General features: G+C 50.6%; 3 protein-coding genes across 6 annotated transcripts in view; 1 reads left to right on the top strand and 2 right to left on the bottom strand.

The window, feature by feature from the left end:
• Window positions 1-11,020, bottom strand: part of LOC122392993 — a 48,796-nt gene extending 37,776 nt beyond the window's left edge. Inside the window, exons 1-2 of the mRNA XM_043388428.1 lie at window positions 10,653-11,020; window positions 5,781-5,839 (exon numbers count right to left, since the gene is read on the bottom strand). The gene's annotated coding sequence lies outside the window, so the exon portion shown is untranslated. The remainder of the gene's footprint in view (window positions 1-5,780; window positions 5,840-10,652) is intronic.
• Window positions 11,021-11,138: 118 nt separating this feature from the next.
• LOC122392970 (RUS family member 1-like) lies at window positions 11,139-14,914 on the top strand. Of its 3 annotated transcripts, none has more exons than XM_043388390.1 (6): window positions 11,139-11,187; window positions 11,499-11,748; window positions 12,081-12,212; window positions 12,660-12,818; window positions 13,108-13,227; window positions 13,761-14,914. In XM_043388390.1, the coding sequence occupies exons 2-6, from the start codon at window positions 11,548-11,550 to the stop codon at window positions 14,499-14,501; spliced, it is 1,353 nt and encodes a 450-aa protein (XP_043244325.1). In that variant the 5' UTR covers window positions 11,139-11,187; window positions 11,499-11,547; the 3' UTR covers window positions 14,502-14,914. The 3 variants fall into 3 exon arrangements, with proteins under 3 accessions (XP_043244325.1, XP_043244318.1, XP_043244312.1); XM_043388383.1 differs by having other exon boundaries at window positions 11,162-11,235; XM_043388377.1 differs by having other exon boundaries at window positions 11,162-11,748.
• Window positions 14,871-18,975, bottom strand: LOC122392987 (AP-2 complex subunit sigma). Of its 2 annotated transcripts, none has more exons than XM_043388405.1 (2): window positions 18,540-18,975; window positions 14,871-15,857 (listed from the first exon to the last, which is right to left on the bottom strand). In XM_043388405.1, the coding sequence occupies exon 2, from the start codon at window positions 15,851-15,853 to the stop codon at window positions 15,425-15,427; it is 429 nt and encodes a 142-aa protein (XP_043244340.1). In that variant the 5' UTR covers window positions 15,854-15,857; window positions 18,540-18,975; the 3' UTR covers window positions 14,871-15,424. The 2 variants fall into 2 exon arrangements, with proteins under 2 accessions (XP_043244340.1, XP_043244350.1); XM_043388415.1 differs by lacking the exon at window positions 18,540-18,975 and adding an exon at window positions 18,359-18,531.
• Window positions 18,976-20,490: the final 1,515 nt, after the last annotated feature.

The raw sequence follows: 20,490 nt of genomic DNA, 5'->3' as shown, positions 1-20,490 counted from the left end.
CGATCAGTCGTGCTTCCTGTACAATGGCGCACGAAGTCGCCGGGAAACGCCGTAAAATGGAAATCCAATCTGAAGTGAGAACGGAGGTCGATGGCTCGTTAAATAAGCGGTCCGTCGGCCAACCAGCCGTGAAGAGCCATGGAGGACGTGTTTGGAGAGGTGATCAAGGCAGCAGCGCTGACTGAAGTGAAGAAACGCTTAGCTCAAATGGGAAAGAAAGTGAATGTGAAACATAACAAAAAGGCGGATAGCGCGAAAAACAGAGACGAAATATTCCAGGAATTTGAAAAACCTTGACCGGAAACGAAATACCAGGTCAATGTTTCATAACTAGCTTGTCTCTGTTAATTACAAGATGTCAGCATGAAAACCAAATAATACTGTTTTGTCTCCCAACACTAAAGGTTGGCTGGCTTATTAGGTTAGGTCGGTAGCTCTCAGGACTACGAACAGACCATGCACGGCTGGTAGCTGACAGCACATATCTCCGTCCAATACGTCACTCATTCATAAGACGCCTGTCCTCATATCCGGCGGCAGCTGCGGTTGTCAGTTATTCATGCCACGTCTCCGGCAATAGCGGTGCACTGACCGCCCCATGTATGGCAGTATTCAGCGGCCCGCCGTGCTCAGAGCGGCTCTCCCCGGACGGCAGGCTGGTCACGCGCCGCCGACGCCGTCCCAGCTGGCGTGGTATCCGTCCCGGCGTGATACCGAGCGGCGAGCACGGCCCAGCACGGGCCGAGAACGGCTCCAGTACGGTCCCTAGCACGGCTCCGGCAGGTCCCGAGCACGACTCCAGCACGGCCCGCAGGCAACTCCAGCCCGTCCTGGGCACGACCCATTTTATCCACCATTCCCGGTACACGTCCAAACGGGGACACGGCTCGCGGGAGCCGCCATCCATGAGATAAGCTCGGCATACGACCAGCCCGGACGGCCATGAGCCATCTCCCCTGCGCCCGGTGTTTCTCGGGACCCATTCCTGACCAGTGGTCACTGGTAAGCGAAGACAGGCTGAGAAGACGACCGTGCCATTTCTCGAGCTCGACCCGCTGGAGGAGCTGAGCCTCAGATACCGAGCGGCTGGTGCAGCTCTCTCGTCAGCTCGCGGCTCAGTCAGTCGGGGATGAAACCATCTGCAGGGCTGACTGGTCGTTTTTCGGCCGTGACACTTTCAGGAGACGATGGAGGGGGATGGGGAAGTTGCAACACAGTAACAGGGATACGGTGCGCAGACTGGCAGAAAACAGATACCGAGCCAATGCAGGGTACAGAGGGACCATGTTACTTTTGTGACACCACTTTAACTATTACGCATATGACATCGCTGATCGCATTAAAGAAATCATAGATAATTTCAGTCATCGACCACCCCAGCGTCATTACCCTTCATCAACCACCGTGGCGTCATCAGTTGTTATCAACCGTCATCAGCCACCGCGGCGTCATCAGCACAGTGTGGCGTGCGGCGGACTCCAAACAGCAGTCATATCCCTATAACACGGTCCGACCGAGATGAGCCGCTGAATAATGTGACAACGGACTTTACTGAGAGACAGCCGAACAGCGTTCCAGCTGGAAAACCCGCGATCCTAGTCTGCCAGGGGACGGCGGCGGGAGGAGCGGCATTCAGATGTTGTCACGGCACGGCACGGCACGGCACATTGACACGGCCTTGTCCAGACTCAGGAGAGGTGGGATTACGTCGGACGCGTTCCCGAAGGGCCGAGCATTGTCTGGATTCTGCATGTAAGACGGACACAGGGTCGGCATAGACTATAGAGTCTCAGCGGTGGGATGTTAGTATACTCAGAACCGATATGTCGGGGCGGAGATCATGAGTGAGTCATCGGTCAGCGGTGATACTGAGCCACGTTTCGTAGGCTCGACACTGCCCGGTACCCACTGACTGCTATCCAGGATAGTAGTCAGACGTAGCCACCAGGCGCGGCTAAAACTCCTAAAACACGCAAGGCGTGTGTGACGGTTCATTTCAGCCCTATCGTTGACTGTAATCCGGGTGGCCAGGTAACGGTAAACCTGAGGAGTTCATCAGTCATCCGCGCTTTTGCGCGGCCTGCTCGCACAGCCGGTCCTACCGCCGAGTAACATATGGCCAACACACCCGACACTAATAACGAAATATGCTCCAATCAAGACATCCAGTAGCTGTCGGCGAACTCAGCGCCGGTCGTTTCACAGAACCGACTTTATGGAGACTGTGGGAGTACTAATGTTAATGGCCTTTGATCACGGCCAATGCGGATCGTGCGGTCGCCTAGTTACCGGGAGAATCTGACAGAACCGCGGTGTGACTCTGACCACTGCGGTCACAGCTCAGTTAGGCAGGCATTGGAGAGAAAGCATCATCCATCCGGCACCGCAATGGGCTCATTTCGAGACAACTCCACAGTATAAAATAACGGATGCATGGCTCAACACCGTGCCTTCTCACAACAGTGACCTGACCTTGACCTGATCGGAGGTATCACCCCGTGGAGGTCACAGCATCTGACTGAGAGACTCAGGTCGGGGAAGGCGGGGATACCGACACAGCCAGCTTCTCTGGAGTGCTGAGAGGAACTAGGAACACAGTCCTGTGTGCTGATCGCCACATCGACATCCTGCGCCGTGAAATGACTGGCCATGCGTGGCATACCTCAGCAAATGAGCGTATTTCAGCGGTACCAGATGTAAGCCGTAGTTCGGCGTTCCACACCACTGTGTCAGCCGTGTCGTACCACGCCGTGCTCCGGCCGTACCGCGCCGTACCGTGCACCTGCCGTGCTGCAGTGGTGAAGCTCACACCAAGGCCGTCCCGGGCGCGAGTTACCTAAGTGTGGAACTACCCAGCGCCGAGCCGGCCGGATGACGTCACACCACGGCCAGTGCCGGCGCGGCGGCAGACTGGCCGAGATTGGCATGGTCTTAACTTGGCGAAGAGGCATCGGACGCCAAACTTCTGCTGCAGCTATTAATCACATTTCGTGCGTTTCTTCCATGTGTATGAGCTATCAAGTCCTTCGAATACCTAATGTGTAGGTGAGCGTACCTGCATTTAGCAGTGTGTGCTATGCTATGTGGATGGGCACATCCGACAGTCGACACACTGCGCAATGGATTCCGATATTGCTTGGCTGATTCTGGCTTTGTGTCTTCGAACGAACCATTGAAAGGGAGGACGTCATTTTTAAAGGTTGTTAGGTGCACTCAAACGTTTTAAGATAAGCAACTGCTGATTGAATTTCTGGCGAGGGTTGGTGGAACGCTCTGTTTACAAATGAGTATCTACCTACCTAGTACCTACCTGCAGTGGCAAATAACTGGGTCGCGGTCAGTTAGGCATGATTCACGAAGTCCCTTATCTTTTATTAGACTTATTAAGCCCAATGTGCAACATTTGCGTCTTTTCGCGTTGTATCGGGTAGCAAATGAGAAAATCTGCTTCTTCTCCACAGCCCTCAATTCAAGAAACCGTCCTTTTCCTTATCGCGTCATTCCAGAACATAATTTTCAAACATGGGTATCTTCCCCACAAAAAAAAAACAGAAGCAGTTTCCTTCGGCTCCAATGCGCCGCTCGCCCAGGGAGACGGAAGTGTTATATTCTCGGCGGTCCAGTCTGCATTCTGCAGCACACCCAAACTTGGCGGACCCCCAGCGCACGACTGAACGATTCGTATTGTGACTGTGGCAATTCACTGGTGGTTTCGGAATAATTAACAGGCGGCGCAGCCCAGTGCCTCTTACAATGAATTACAGTGGCGAATGCACTATTGCAGAGAAGAAATGGATTGAGCAGATGCCCAACCTCGCTGTATTATCAACTAAACATTAGGTACGCTTTACATTTTAATCAGGCAATCATGTAAACAAACGACTTGCGAGTTGCGACCCTTCCGTCTTACATACCTAACTCGGCAGAATGCCCCTGAGTCGGCTAAACTACACTGCATCTCTTCAAACCTTAAGTATTTTACAATTTACCACTCAGCTATGCAACAGGCTTATAACTCACTGCTCAAGTCTCAACCCCTTTTTCCCTATCATCTTTTTGGCACCGTCAATCGCCATCTGCGCTGCCCACTGTCCAGCAAATAATCCGGCCGTCTCCAGTTCTCTGGCAGGGGCTTCCAAACTCAAGCGAACTCGCCGAAGTTTCGCCATTCAATGCGCAGGATCTGTACAATTGAGTTTGAGAGCCTCTGGGTTGGCTCGGCGCGCCTGCGCCGCGCCGTTGGTCCGGCCAAGCACGCGAGTGACGTCATGCTATAAGCGTCATCCCCCGACCAAAGTCACCAATCAGAGCCCTAGAATCGACTTGTAGTTCCACACTTAGGTAACTCGCGTCCCGGGCAGCATTGCCACAAAGCCCGTATGATGTGATCAGCGGCCTTGACAAGGCCACACGAGCTGCCATCACCGTTGCAATCAACTATGACCTTCCCCTATCAGCAATCAGCAGAGGAACTCGTCATTTCAGCGTCCGAGAGCTGGCACGGCTACAAGCGAAAGCAAATGCCATTACAACACACTGCCGGGCCCTCACTAGCCGGACGCGTCGGGAGCATTGGATTATGGATAGGCAGTTCGGCTGTCCGTTTGGGTAATCAGTAATCACCTTTAGTTTGATACTTCGCTATGATGAACAGATATGACAGTCGCCTGTCTAAGGACGCTGACCTGACCCGTCCACCCCGGTGTCCTGCCCCATCCGCCGCGAAGTCCTGATCCACCGGACTCTCAGTACCAACCCGCCCCTTCAGCCCGACCAGGCATGGCCCGTTTGCATCAGTTTCGCATGCCGCCGCGCCCCGCGCCCCGCGGCGACCCAACTCCTGGGTAGGGTCCAGCTCATGTTTACGGTCCAGCACATGGATACCGCCCAGACGGCGCCGTGGCAGCCGTCTCCCAGGCATCACGGAATTCCTCATAGAGCGTCACATGATGACGTGAGGTATAGCGTCACATGAGCGAGTCTACGATCACAACGGAATACGACCGGCCTTCGGGAAACACTGTTCATAAGTACACAGCTAATCTAAAAAAGCTCGTATGCATGCCGGCCAATGCACCAAAGAATATCTTCAGCAAATGCCTACATGAGCGTCCTGTCCAGTAGACACGTTCACAAGCGTCTGAAGCTGAACAAAAGCCGTCATCTGAGAAAGCTGAGTCTCGTGGTTGGCCAGGTTCAATGGGCGATGGGCGATGTCTGGCCTGGTGGGACACCTGGGACAAAGACCCGCCCACGAGTAGTCACTTGTAACAACCCCACGACTCACGTGGGTTTTTACTTTTTTCGGGGGCCCAAAAGCCACACATTAACTGCCAACATGACAAGAAGGGTGGGCCACCAGCAGTGCACCTGAGAGGATGCACCGGGCGGCCGCTGTCTACCCACCGCTGAATCACATCACCTGAGTCACACACCTGAGACACCACGACGCCCTTTGTGACGTCACATCGGGGGTAGGGGTGAGGAAGCGTGGGGCGTGGACCGCTCAGTAGCATAGATTGTCGACTTCCGCCGGTCACGAGGAAGGTGCTATCAATACGCAGCACGCACCCAAGATCGCTCACTAGATCGCGACGGCATCGGATCTTTACAAACGGCAGACAGCCATCAGTACGGTGCGCTCTGTGATATTGTGGGCGGAACTGGGGGAGGAGAGGGGAAGATCTGAAGTACCGACCCCTCTCTAGGTTGACCTTGACCAGCCCCTTCAACTCTCAACAAGCGATTACCAGCCCTCCCCCGGTTCACAGGTTACTCACCAGACCTCCAGCGGGATAGGGTGCAGCTCACACTTCATAGCCGGCTCAGCCGGCGGCGTCTGCAACAGACCAGAGGGGAAGCATCAACCAGTGCGTCGTACGACTGAGCAGCGCAAAGACAGTGGCGAGACAGTCTCTCAGAGGGAGGAGAGCAGTTGTGGCCTTTAGACGGCGCGGACGCGGCACGCACTGGAAAGTCTAGGGGAGTGCTTTCCAAAAGCGCGTCTCACTGCGATACTAAGTTGCAGAGATCGTTTGGGGAGGGGGACAAACTTCTACCTAGCGTAGCGAGTATCAATCGCTTCAGATCAATAATGTTTGGCTGACGAATCAGTCACATAAGCGAGCGATTAACAAGCGAGCGTAACTGAGCGCCGCACTTGTGCCTGTACTGAAATCACCACAGACTTGGCGCGTCACCGAGCTAGTAGGTCCCTGCCAGCGCACGTACTTTCAGCGCAATTGATCCAGCCGTTCTCGATATGTATGCCTAAATAGTAGACGTCGAACCCTTGGTCGTCCGTTCCTATCGGGTAGCCCGACAGCACACCGCTCCACACTCCACCGAGCGTCCTGCACGCGCTGCCGACCGCCCCCGTCCACCTCTGTGTCTGACGAGGGCGCGTGTGCGGGCGCAGGGCGCGGCCGAACAGCGCAGCCGCCGAGCTCGTCCCAGCTACTCCGCAGCCGACGAGACCGGACGCTGGGGACAGCGGCGGCTGACGACCGGCGGCGGCGCTCTACCGAGACAATCGATCCGGGTCTGAGACGAGGCCCGCGCCGGCGATGCAATCTCGTTTACTCGTCACTGAGAGATGGGTCTGCCTGCGGACAAGTACACCGTATAGGCGGCACCCCGGCTGAGTTCTAAAATACACAGGTGGTGCTAAGCGGCGTTGATTGTAGCACCAAAGGCGGACCGGATGGAGACGAGGCTGTGAAATACAGCCGGCAGGTCTCCAAATGACCCAGGGAGCGTTAGATGCGTAGAGCGACTCCCGTTTCGCACCTCATTCCACACCGTCGTGATTGACTTCCACCACTGGGAGCACAATTCAGCACGTAGCCAGGATTGCTATGTAAGCTGGGCCCAACTGTGTCCCCAGTTAGCTGCAGATGGATCCCGCAACATGGATCACGCTACGGCCAGGGAGACGCCTCAATGACCGGAACTTGGGCCGGGACGAGGAAAGCGGGGGAGGGGAGAAGGATGCAATGCTGTATCCCCCGCCTGCATCCGGGGGGGGGGGGGAGCAATCTCTCGCCCCAACTTTATCCGAGTAAAAAGCAATGTTATTAGCTAGTGGTGAGCTGAGCAGCGTTTAAACATTCGAGCCTGGATACTTTTGGATGGAGCTCTACATACGGTCGGGGAGGAACGGGTGCTAGAGGAGGAGAGAAGTGCTAAGGAGGCGGGGTAGGGGAGGAGGGGAGGGCAGAGGTGTCCAGGAGGCAGGCAGACCCACCGGAAGTGGCCCACATGTCCGGGCTCTGTAGCGGAGAGGCGGAAGCAGGTGACCACGCTGCCAAATGGACGGAAGAGGGGAGAGGGTGTCCGGTGCTCGAGAGGAGCCGGTGCTAGAAAGGATTCGGTAGGTAACGGAAAGGAGCGGGAGAGGGGACGGTAATCGGTACTGGAGAGGGCGAGAGATAGTCCCGTGATGGAGAGGAGTCGATGATGGGCCGTTACTGAGGGAGAAAAGAGGGTAGAAACTAAGTAGACACGGACCACGAAATGCAGAACAGACACTATCGAACCACCAGGTGACCGGACAGCGGCGGCAGCAGAGTCCGACCCCCGACTGAGTTTATTGCACTGAACTAACCAGTATGACACCGTGCTGAACACGCCGTAAGCTACGTCTTCATCCGAAGCAGTGCTGCTGGGCGAGACATTAGCAAGTACAGCCCGAAGAACGACGCAGCCCCCGGCGCAACCAAATTTCCCAAAAACAAATCAAAAATCATCCCGAAACTGCACTCCCACAAACTTGCTTCGGTATATAATCTTCTAAAAACAGCTACCAATCCATAAATGTCAACTATGATCAAAACTTGCCTCGTATTGATAGCAATGAAGCTAACAAACGCTGTCCCGTGATCTCTGCAGTGGCGTTGTCTCCATCTCACAACCTTCACCACGTCCTTTCCACCAGCACTATGGCCGCGCCCGGTCTCCGGCCCGGCTCCGCCACACTGGCCCAGTGCCGGCGCCGGCGACGGCGTCAGCGGGCGGCCCGTCAGGAGTCATCCCGTGATAGGCGGCCGCGGCGGTGCCATAAACACGGCCACAGGACGGGCGGCGAAGCGCGGCAGACGGCGCCGGTACAGCACGCCGCTCTGACTGGGCACAAGGTAGCCACGGTACTGGTAAAACGACTCGAGAGAAGCACGTCCAGCCATAAGCACTGAGCAACATCTCATCACATCGTTTGCCATCATGGGTACGACCAGCACGAGTGAAGACCTAAGGGAGGAGTTGCGGTCATGCCAGAGCCTTCTGGTGCGATCAGCCTCAGGGGCAGGTCATTGGGTCAATAGGGGGGGGGGGGTGGTAGGGGGCGCTACCCGGACAGTGGCATCCGGGTCAGAGAATCCAATATTATCTAGGCTCACATCAGACGAAATACTTCGCAAAGCAAATATTGCGCAGCGCCGATCGCATGGGAAATATACGGCCGAAGTTCCAACGGTGGAAACTTTACGATCTGTTGAGAAGTAAGTGCAGCCGTAGCCGTAGGATCGACGTCAGATTATGCAGCCTAACGAGTATTTGCGCGTATATTTCGTGCAGACCAAGAAATGCGATGGACGAACGATGCGCGAAAATGAAATGCGAAGTTCAGCAATCAGCCGTTTCAAAGAAAAAATACTAATAACAAATGACTGGAGATCGATCATGGAATTTTTACAGAAGATTTGCAAAACTTATATACAATTTGAATGCGTAATAAAAAGACAGAAGGTGACTAGTATATAATTCACATTAATGTCACTAATTAGCATGTATACATATGGGACCATGGATTTACAGGCAATGGTGGATCTATCTGTAAAAAACTTGTGATGGATTCAAGGAAAAGGAATCTTTGAACACTCAGGTACTCCTCATGTAAAATGGAAAACGTTCGATTTTTCTCCAACAGAAAGAAATTTTTAAAACTTGCTGCATGGGAAGCAAAATACAAATGCTGGGCAGCAAATAAAGAAGGTAAAATGTTTTGTGAAGGTAATATCTTGTTGTGTGGAGCTGTGCTAGCCCTGATAGCACCTACAATCCCAACCCAAGTCCAAGTCGAACCACAGCACTAGTAAAGCATTGTCCAGGAAGTTGGTGCATGTGAGACAGTATGACTGTTTGGAGACAAAGAGAAAACAGGATTGTGATTTCCAGTCCCAGTTCAGTTGGTGTGGAGAAGTGCACATCAATTTACTATGAGGAATCGACTAAATCAAATATACTAATCAGCAATTTGCTTTTAGATCCACTGAGATCACTGATACACAGCTTCATCAATGCAGGACATCTTGAACCTGACTTCATACTTACCATCACTGACAGCTCCTGCTCAATAATTTTAGGACCCCTGAATGTAGGGTGATGCACATGGTACCTACTCTGATACTGTCCTGTCACTCCGAAGTCCTGACACCCTGTCTCTACCGCAGAGGCCAGTATCATTCGTTGTGATTGTAATAAAGAAGTGAACAAAGCACAACCGAAGGTCTTTGATCATGATACTGGACTTCGGGTTTTCACATATCCTCCCTCCCCACAACAGCTCACCGCGCTCGCCCAGGCACAACTCCGGAACAGCCGGCCCCTTACGCTTATGAGGATCGGGAGCTAAGACGCTGTGCGATGCACCGAGCCGCGCCGACCGGTCCGCCAGGGCCCCTCATCTCCGAGACCTATCAGTTGTCGACCTCTGCAGACGAAAATTCACCAAACGTCCCGCCCAGTCTTCCGTACACAGGGCGGGCCTGTAGAATCCCCCAAGGAACGACCGCCTCAGGCAGAGCGTGCGTCTCCTACCGTTCCTAAGCGCCCGAAGTGTCTGTGCGGACCACCGGGTTACCTCGCAGAATACGAGTGCGACCTGCCGCCCCGTCGTTAGTGCACGGCGGATCGACATTGTTCCGTCCGCACTCACCTTCGCACGCTGTGTAAATTACTATGCTCGTTCACGCATGCCACGTACGCATGATCGCAATTCGCAGCTGTATTTGCAACCTTGCTCAACTGCCATCAATGTTGAGTTTTCAAGTCGAAAACTGGGGGGGGGGGGGGTGTGTGTAAATTGTAGATTGTAGGGTGATGCACATGGTACTCTGGCTCCTGACCTGACACCCTTCCTCTACCACATAGGCCAGTATCATTCATTGTGATTGTAATAAAGAAGTGAACAAGGCACAAATGAAGGTCTTTGATCACTGAAAGTAAGACACTGGTCACTGACTGAATTACCTTCACTTCAGTAAGTTCAGTTCCTACAGGCAAGTCCAGACTTTACAACAGATCCAGAGAGAAGCATTAGAGGAAAATAAGTACTCCCTCCCTGCAAGACCAGAAGTTGAAATAGATAAAAATGCTTGTTCTAAAAAGAAAGGAAACTGGAACTTTTTCAATAGCAGGACTTGCTGTAAACTACACAGCAATGCATTGGCATAAGGCATCAAAATCCATTGTTCAAATAGTATTTTGACCTTCTAGATTTTTGTTTTTTAGGATATACCTAGCCCAACAGCATGACACCGCCTTTCTGAATCCGTTTTGAACGGAAGCCCGAAGCACCAAGTAAGAAACTATATCATTATCAACTGATATCAACGGATATTAATATTGCCGATAATATGGAATATGCTACTTACTTATGAAGTTGATCCCTGATTACTGTTGGCTTTGAAGTATTTTTTGTTTTCTTCAGAAAAGACAAAGACAACGATCAAACTGAAACCTGAGAGCTCAAGCTTGGCATTTTATTTGCCCATTCTCGAATATCGCAAGGAATATTGTGTAACAAAATTTAGTCTAAATACAGCTATGCAATATATTAACATCACAGACAAATTATATGAGCTCAAACACCGCTACAAAGAAGCGAAATATTCGCACAAATACTTCAACGACACTCACTCGTCGACTCGTCGAATTTATATCGATAAATTGCCGCCAGCCGCGCAGTACCAACGCAGTACTAATATCGAGTGTTGTTCAGTCGCCGTTTGCTTCTATCAGCATGCTGCCGTTTCTCGGCTTGTCATTGGTCGAATTAACGGTGTCTATGATGACTACCAATCATATGCCGAGATTCGCGAGCGATTAGGTGCGGCGATATCGGCAGAACGTCTCAAAACAACAACAAACAAGTGCCTTGTTTATTTACAAGGCATTTATTAGCGCTTGGTTCAGTGAAGAAAGAAATTATTATTTAGATGAACTCTTGCATATGTGGTTATGTTCCATGCTTTGTAAACATTCTTTTTATTGCATTTATTTTGAAATGTTAGCTTAAACTTCATTTTCAGCAATGTCAATGTTGCAGGTGTAGAACACCTTTGCTGATGTGTAGGTCCATTGAAAATAATGATCATGATCCATTGAAAATAATGTGGGTTTCCTGTTCTATTGATAATAACCAACCTTACCTAAAAAATGTACCTTCCCTAGGGGTCCAGCAACACAGTTGTTTTACCAAGAATATCTTCTGATTTCAGACGAAATCTGCTGAGGAGCAGCTGAACCTCCACAGACAACTTGAGTGTCATGACTGCAATCATTGAGCAGCATTTTGGGGCCACACATGAGGCCACCATCGAGCTATCTCCAAGTGGCGATGGAGCTGAAGGTCAGCCGCGGATCATCAGTCGGCATGTGCAGCGGCGAGGGCTGCTGGACACACTGCGCGAAATCTTCCTGCCGCAGGGCTATCCAGAGTCTGTCAGCGATGACTACCTTGAATATCAGGTGTGTTGTTAAATGAGTGATAGTTTTTACAAACATTTCATATATTGCTACAACCAAATGAAATCAGCAATTGTCAATGGATGAATAGATGATGTCCCCAGTCCCACCAGGCTACTTATCTGAATTGTGGCCCAAATTGCTGTGAGGGCCCTGTTTCACTTCATGAAGGGAGCTCCTTTCAGAAAGGAGCTCATTTCAGAGTGTCAGGTGCCTGCAGTCACTGCCTCCCCCCTCCCCCCTCCCCACCTATTTTGCTGTTGACCCCGCCAGGGCACCTCCCCTCGCCTCGCACCGATGCTGACCCTCCGATGAACCTGTTTTCCCGGCCGCAGGTGTGGGACACGCTCCAGGCCTTTGCCAGTAACATCACGGGCGCTTTGGCAACGCGCGCCGTGCTGGGCGGAATGGGCGTGGGGGACGCCGAGGCCACGCCCCTCGCCGCCACCATCACCTGGCTGCTAAAGGTTCGTACTAGCTGCTTCCTACGCTCGCATGCTCGTACGTCGTATGTAGGGAGCGTCGATCCGTAATGTTCCAGCATTGAATGCGGTGTGGAATCGTCGATTGTTTGCATATGACTGTACGTTAAATACTCTGTATTCGGGCGTATGTTTTTGTTTGCCTTCCGTCATCCGTGCAAATATGAATTTGTGACCCGCACCCGATAGATACAACCGGCCGTGCCTCTACTATCGGCCTTGTTATGGTCTCCGTCTGCTTATGACTGAAAGTATATGTAAATCTGTCGTTTTGACTATAGTTCGTTTACTACGATTTTTATCTACGGCAGTCCTTCAGTTTGCATGCTGAACCGTGACCCGTCTAAGTTCGTCTCGACTTAAACGACTCTCAAAACGACCATAAACATTGTTAGATGCCATGCCCTGCTCTGACATTTGACCCCGCTCCAGGACGGCACCGGGATGGTGGGTCAGATCGTGTTCGCATGGCGCTCCTCGTCCGGCCTGGACGCCCGCTGTAAGCAGTGGCGACTGTTTGCCGACGTGCTGAACGACGCGGCCATCTGCCTGGAGCTGGCCGCGCCGGCGCTCGGCACCGCCGTCTTCAAGGTATGTTTGTCCAGCACCGCTTTCCTATTCAGTGTTGTTCGGCTGGCAGCATGCGTTGCAGACGAGCCCATGTATGGTGAGATGTTAGTGCTCAGATAACGGAATAATTTATCAAATTATTACGTATGAGGTAGCACTTGAACTCATTTTCAGTGCTTTTGAATGACCAATCAAGTCAAGTGAAAACTGTTGGCCGTCCTGTCCTACACATCTTCAATTTTGAGTGTCGTTGCGACTTAGCGCGCCCTCTGTGTCGAGTCTGCAGTAAGTTTCCTGTCATCTCCGGTAGGTCGCGGTGATAGCGGCCGGACTGGCCAAGAGCCTGGTGGGCGTGGCCGGCGGTGCCACGCGAGCAGCCATCGCTCAGCACCAGGCGCTCAGAAGCAACATGGCCGACCTGGCGGTGAAGGTGACCTAAGGGACTGGGATTTTGTTAGATGCTAGTTATTTCCCCCCGTTCGTATATTCTAGCATGCTTTTTTTTTTGTTTCATTGGAGCCGTATAGTCTTGCTCTGTACCCTGAATGCTGCCTTTCCCACCGCATTTTTGGATGACCATATCACTGAATCGAATTCTATGTGATAATCTGTTTAGCGCGTATGCACTCTGGATGCCAGTACCCGTGAACTAGGGCAGTGACTGTGTTACCGGAGGTGATCCCTCGCCCCCTTTCAGACGTGTTACCGGATGTGATCCCTCATTTGTGTCTGACGTATTACTGGAGGTGACGTGACCTCTGGCCTTGTCTTGTTGTATCACCGGGGTGACCCCTCGCCTCGTTTTTTTTTTTACCTTAGGCGACCACCCCGTGTTCGTGTGTTCCCACTGGAGGTGACCCTTTGCCCCATGTCGTGTAGAAGCTAGATGTAGATGTGTTATCGTTGGTGACCCATTGCCCCTTGTGTTACCGAAGAAAGTAACTCTCCCCGCGTCTCCAACAGGACGGCAGTCAGGAGCGGGTGGTGAACCTGGTCGGCCTGCTGACGACCATGGCTCTTCTGCCGCTGGTGGACGCCGGCAGTGCCGCCAGCTGGCTCATATTCCTCCTCTTCACCGCGCTGCACGTGTTCGCCAACTACCGAGCGGTTCGAGCCGTCCGTCTCTCCTCTCTGAACACGCCGCGGCTCAGTCTCGTGCTGGACGGCTTCCTGGCGGCACCGGGCGCGGCGGCGGAGCTCGGGGTAGCCGCAGTGAACAGTCGAGAGCCGCTGGTACTCGGCACTGAGTCTCCTCGCTGCCAGTCTGCTCTGACCGGCTGGCGGCTGTTGCTGGGCGCTCCGCCGCTGCTGCTGGCCGCCCGCGCCGCTCCCGGCCAGCTGGACCAGCTGACGGCGCTGCACGCCGGCCGGCCGTACCTCCTGCTGCTTGACCCGTCCAGCAGAGAGGCGCTGGTCTGCCTGCGGCGCGGCGCCGGTCCCGCGGACCAGCTGGGCGCCGCGCTGGCTGCCGCCGTGGCAGTGCGACTGAGACAGGCGGCCGAGGGCGGCGGAGAGGTCCGGCTGGAGGGTCCGGTGGCCTCCGCTCTGGCCGGAGAAGGTGACGCGTGGAGGGACGACTGGCAGGCGGCCTCTGAGCGCGTGACGAAGCAGCTGCTGCCCCAGTTGCTGGAGCGTCTGCGGGTGGAGGGCTGGGCGGTGGAGGAGAGCCTACTGGAGCCTGGCGAATACCGCGGCGTCTGGTAAGCGCGTCGGCTCGGGGCGCCCTTCATACATTCCGCATCGTTGGTCCGCTGGCATTAAACCATCATAATCACCAGAGCCGTGATAGTTTCAAGGGGTCGGGTTGGCGAGAGGAGTTTAATGTTATTTGCTGTGAACTTGGTACGGGGTGTGGTGCCACGTTCACTGTTTTTGAGGGAAGTCTGCAATTAATCACACTAAAACGACTGCTCGATTGAAGCAGGTTATGACTGTGATGTAGTAGTGGGCCAAGCCGTCGTCTTGTATTGCGTGCACCCACGCTCGTGTGTTGTATTTATCTGTCATTGACCGGTATTATTCTCGTGGGGTTTCAAGACATTTGACTGGAGACGACATCACAAAGCCGTTAACTTCATCACATGGAGTCTGCTTTTAATAATAAACGACAAACTGTGGTACAATAATATGTAAACAAACGACCGTCGGGCCTATAACGTCCAATTATCGCGAACAGGTTCACGAGTTACATGATTCAACGTTCGCGCAATATCCAGGGAATGATGAAGAAAGCAAGCCACCTCTTCGAAAAAACAAACGCCGCATGAGCGGGGCCCTTACATCCATCCGTCCAGGACCACCACTTGGTGCTTTCAGGCTATCTGACACAATGTCTATACTCTGTTTACAACGAAAAACAGTCAATCCATGCGTTTCGGACAACCTACACACCACCGACCGGCTAATACATTGAGATATACGTGACTTAAGTAGGCCGCGTCCTGGCAGCGTCGTAAGCAGTGGACCCTACGCCCCTCAGGGTCGTCATGCAGCGTTTCCACGGGCCCGATAACAAAAGTAACAGAATGGATACCACACAGTTCGCTAGCCCGAGTACAACGACTGTGGAACCTTGTCGGCGCCTGCACTCTCGCATATTTCGGTCTCAAGAGTCCGCATCCCAGGGATCATTCCAGGGAGTTCAGCATCAGCAACTGTCGCAGCACCTTGTTCTGACTGGTCTCTCGAATCTCTCCTGCCAAGAACATTTCGTCTACCACAGTGTAAACTTTGTAGAAGTTGAAGACCAGATCGAGCTCGCACACATTGTGGAAGTATTCGTTGAGCACCTCCACGAAGTTGTGGATGGCTTCCAAGTAGCAGAGGTTGTTGTCGTTGATGTCCACGCAGATGCAGAAGTAGAGGCCGGCATAGCGCCGATAGACGATCTTGAAGTTTCGGAACTCGACGAAGTTTGTATGTTTGGCATCACGAACAGTCACCACGGCGTGGACCTCTTCAATAAGCTTTTGCTTCTCGTCATCGTCAAAGTTCATGTACCATTTGGCCAAGCGTGTCTTGCCAGCCCGGTTCTGGATTAGGATGAATCGAATCATGTTTCTGTAAACAAAGGCAAGGTAAGTAAGGGTGAATTTTCGACTAAATACAATAGTCATTTTCTCGCCGCAGGCACGCATTTTGCGCTCTAACCACAACATTAACCCTATTAGTGGCAGGCTCCTGGCTACCCTTATTAGTGAGTGGCAGGGGGGGGGGCTGTTTACGACCCCCCTTGATATCTCGAGATCTAACGGGCCGATTTTCAAAATTCAAACGGCATTCGATTTCGCTCAACGAGATCTACATTTCTAAAAAAAAATGTCAATAGGGGGGTAGAGGGGGGTAAAAACGGGCAAATTGCAGATACATTTTAGACTGTTTATCACGGCCAGGTTTCTGAACCAATCTCAACGCAACTTTTGCCGATCGATAGAGAATGAACCAGGAATTCACATGGATCCTAAAAATATGCATTTTCAAAAATCATAGGCGGATACAGATCATTGAGATTGGGGGTACACAAAAAGTATAGTAAATAAGGTTTTTTGTTGGTACTGTTTCTAAAAAGGTTGGCAATGGTCTTGTTATGTTACAATTTTCTTATGAGAGAACGATTAAAATTGTATTGGTCATGCATAGGCGGTGTCAGGGCACCTATGTTGGGAGGTAAAAAATAACCCCCCTTTTTACGCCTGGATCCGCCTATTATAGCAAAAACGTGTCAAAAGAGGACGCACAATAACTTTGTATATGTTATCGCATGATACCTTTCATTCACTGTTCGTAAAACTGGTGCAGCATCGTGATCTTCGCCCAAATGACTCGCTTCACGAATAGGACCCCCAATTCCCAGTGCTCTGGAGCCGCCCCTGGTAAAGTTATGAACTTGAAATTTTCAGGGAATGTGCCCAATTTAGTTTTAGGAAAAGTCAGAAAATTTCAGCATCGTAGCTTCAGCGGTTTCGGAGATATTCCCGAAAAACCTGAGGGGTGGATAAAAACAACCCCCCCCTGCCACTAATAGGGTTAAACACTGCACTCCTTGGTAAGATAATTGTCTTCATGATGTTTTCCCTGTACATATTGCTTGCTATTGTGGCTCACAACAACCTCAAAGATTCACTTCATCTTATTAACTTTCTGAAGACAAAGTGAACCCAGCAAAAGTGCTGTGTGATTGGAATTCCATATTTATTAAAGCCATAAGTTGTTTCTTTTTCGTTTAGCAGCAAATTAAGGCAGTAATAAAAATGGGGCTGATCAGGGCTGATGAGCCTAGTTCATGAGCGGTACTCATATGTCAGGCAAACAGACTTATGGAAGGACTGGTGGCATACAGCTTTGCTTTTCAGAAGCCATCTGAGGTAGATTAGCGAACTAGTGAGAGTCAATGCAAGAAATAACTAAAAAAGTAAAAGCCGCACAGCTTAAATTCAGCAAAACAGCTATGACAAAGATGAAATGCTTTCATGAAGTTTTGAAAAGAGTTAAAACATTATTCAAAAAACAAGTTATTAGGATCCTATAACAACTATCTTGACCTCCATTTGATTCCTCAATATCCTCATGATGCACAGATAGAAAACACAAATTCAAACAACACGAAAGTGCTGAGCACATGTGCTCTGTGATCACAATAGTTGCTATCCTTATGTGCTACCTATATGAAAAAGCAGCTCTTAAAAGTAAACATCAATTACAAAACATCATATAGATTATAGATGTTCTGGCTGGGAAAAGGCACCATCAAGTAATTTTCATGGCAATTTTTTACCTGGTGAGTGGTGTACAATAGGTAACCCATCCGTGAATTTATTTTGTTTAATATTGTATTAATGTTGATAAACATCATAGAAAAGGGTAGGTAGTAGTAAAGCAGGCAGTGAGGCATCACATCACACTTGTTTTTCCAACCAAGGCAAGGCGCTGTAGGTTAGGTTTTAGGTTTTATGTGGTAGGTAGGTTTAAGGTTATAGGTTGTAGGTTAGGTTAGGTCAGGTCAGGTTTGGTTAGGTTAGGTTTGGTTTGATTAGAAAGCAGATCTTTGGGACTTGGGTATAGTATTAGTGCCTCTCCTTGGTTGTAAAAAGCAAGTATGATGCTTGCTTTATGACTACCTAGAATAGGAGGTACTAGGTAGGTACCTAGGCAGTTCTCAGTTCTTGGATTGTTGCAAAGTTTTTGTGCAGCACTAAATATTCTAAGAGACAATAGCCGCATTTACATAGGGTTTGTTGCAAGCTTATATCTCTGTCCATGATATTGAAAAAGATGCCAATGGTGCTTAACAATTAACAAAATGATCCACCCTAAATATTTGAAGACCACTGCGTCAAAATTATTGCAAAATACATGAGCTAGAGTCTCGTCAAAAATGTTATATAAACGCGACTAATGAAGTGCTTCTTCATCATCCATGTGCATGCAAATTCAGGAAAATTAAACATACAAAAAGCAGGACTTGACTGTTGACATTATATTCTTTTATCGTTTGTTGTACTTCAAGGCTCAAGCAATGTTTACTGCTTCTGAGACCGGTGTTCATCCTCACTTCTACCTACCAAATCAAGCTGAAGGGCAAGTGTAAGACTTATGACAGAATAAATATTAATTTCTTCTGACTTCTTAGTCTCATTCACATCGAAAGTTAGAACAATAACTTTATTTAGTAGGTGAGGTACAGGGTGAACTTGCAGTTCAAGAAATGGAGCAATGCAGGCAATCTTACTGAACAATGCTCACCTTGCAGTTTGAATACAATAAGGTCGATGTTCTCTCTTCTATTTCTCTAATATTTATGCACTTCTACCAATTTGTATTCGATTTATCCGATTTATTATTCGTAATCATTCATTCAATTGCCGGACGACGGTGAAAACAGGGCGCCTGGGGCGATTTGATCAAGGTTCGTTAAATTTACACGTGACGTTTGGGATATAGGGCCTGTTCCAGCGCCTCCAGAAGAAATTCTTGACTGGAGGCTCTACCAGAGGTTTCACTGGAGGCGCTGGAACGCAATCTGGAGATTTCTGGAGATTGGCGTCATAGATACCAAAAGAATGACGATTGTTCTATCTTGACACGCAAAATTTGTTTTCAATTTTAGTAAAAAAGAATAACAAAATTATAGCAATGTAATTTTCTTTACATTCAAGTTGTACAATTCTCAGTCAAAAGTTCTTTGTTTACATTCGTGATTGTCACATGTGCGCCATAACTGAAGACCAGAGCCTCCAGAGAAATTTGGACCTCCCAACTCTCTGGAGGCTACTGGAGGTTTCTGGAGCTTTGGCGAGAGCTTTCTGGAGCTTTCTGGAGGCGCTGGAACGCTCTCTGGAGGATTCTAGAGCTTTCTGGAGGTTTCTGGAGGTTTCTGGAGGCGCTGGAACAGGCAGAAGGCCCATGGAGCGGGAGAAGTTCCAAATATCACGTGACTAATATGCCCTCCGGCGCCCTGTGTTCACCGGCGTCCCAATTGCCGACCGACATCGCCCCTTCTTTTGTCGCCAATTTCAGCGCATGTGATGCGAAAACATAAGGAACGTGACTGGCATATTCTTATACGCTGTGTGGAATGTTAAATGGCCACACATATAATTTGATTTTGACAGTAATAAGCTATAAAGTTATAATTTTTGTCTCATTTGTGAACCCCTGACTCCACTTTACAGTTCTTGGCCCAGCCCATCCACAGCCCATCGATCCCTCATACTTGAGGGCCCAGCCCGTAGCCCAGCCCAGCTTATGGCCCATTGGGCTGGGCCGGCCCATGGCGAACACTGCTTTTCACACAGGCTCCTAATGCGCTCTACTGGGCCCAAAGAAGCTTTCAGAGGGCTAAAACTGGCCTCTGAAAGTCCCACTGGTGTCCATATTCTCTGAGGGCCCATAAAGTGATCTTTGAGCCTTCAAACATTTCTGAGAACCTTAACTGGATAGTTCAGCCAAACTCTTGAGGCGACAGACTTTGCAAACCCCAAGCCGGCATCTGAGGGGTCACTACTCACGTGTCCCTCTGAGGGCCGCAACACATGTTTCTTCACGTCCCTGCGTAGGGTCCTTCCTTAGGGATTCGACACCACAGACCCCGAGGGTTCACACTGTTATCTGAGGGCTCCAGGCTCACCCTGGGCCTAGTCTCTTAGCGCCCGCCGCCCACACTGGCTTCTGAGGGCCCCACCTTGGGCTCGGAAAGCCCTAAAGCAAAGCACCACATACATGTAAATATTTGAGGTGACCCACGCCGATCTCCGGGATCCTAAGCAGGCTGACTGAGAGTCCACACAGACCCTGAGTGGCCTGATATGGCCTGGAAGTCCCAAGCCTATCTCTAAGGAATCCCTTGCCACTATGCCGTGCGTAACCTTTGGTTCCGTTTAACAGTTTTGGTTAGCGTTTGCATGGCTTCCCTTCACAGGAAAAACGAGAAACTTTTTGTTGACACTCGAGTGAACAAAACACTTCCTCTCACTGGAGCAAAGATGAATTACTTCCGATTCACACTTCCAACATTCACTCTCCGCCGAATGCCCAACTTAGCTACAAGCAGCGGCTGAGATAAGCCCTATGCATTTCACGTAAAACCTACAAGTACATGCATGCGTGAATGGAGGTTTTAGCAAGGTGGTTCGATTAAATGGAGCGAGCGTTTTTCATCTTTTTCTGGGTGATGATCATTAGCGACGAGCGCCTG

Source organism: Amphibalanus amphitrite, unplaced genomic scaffold (genome assembly GCF_019059575.1).
Source record: "Amphibalanus amphitrite isolate SeventyFive unplaced genomic scaffold, NRLGWU_Aamphi_draft 000024F_arrow, whole genome shotgun sequence".
Classification (NCBI taxonomy): Eukaryota; Metazoa; Arthropoda; class Thecostraca; order Balanomorpha; family Balanidae; genus Amphibalanus; species Amphibalanus amphitrite.
Note: the sequence above shows the minus strand (reverse complement) of the source record. Positions and strands in the feature narration are given on the sequence as shown.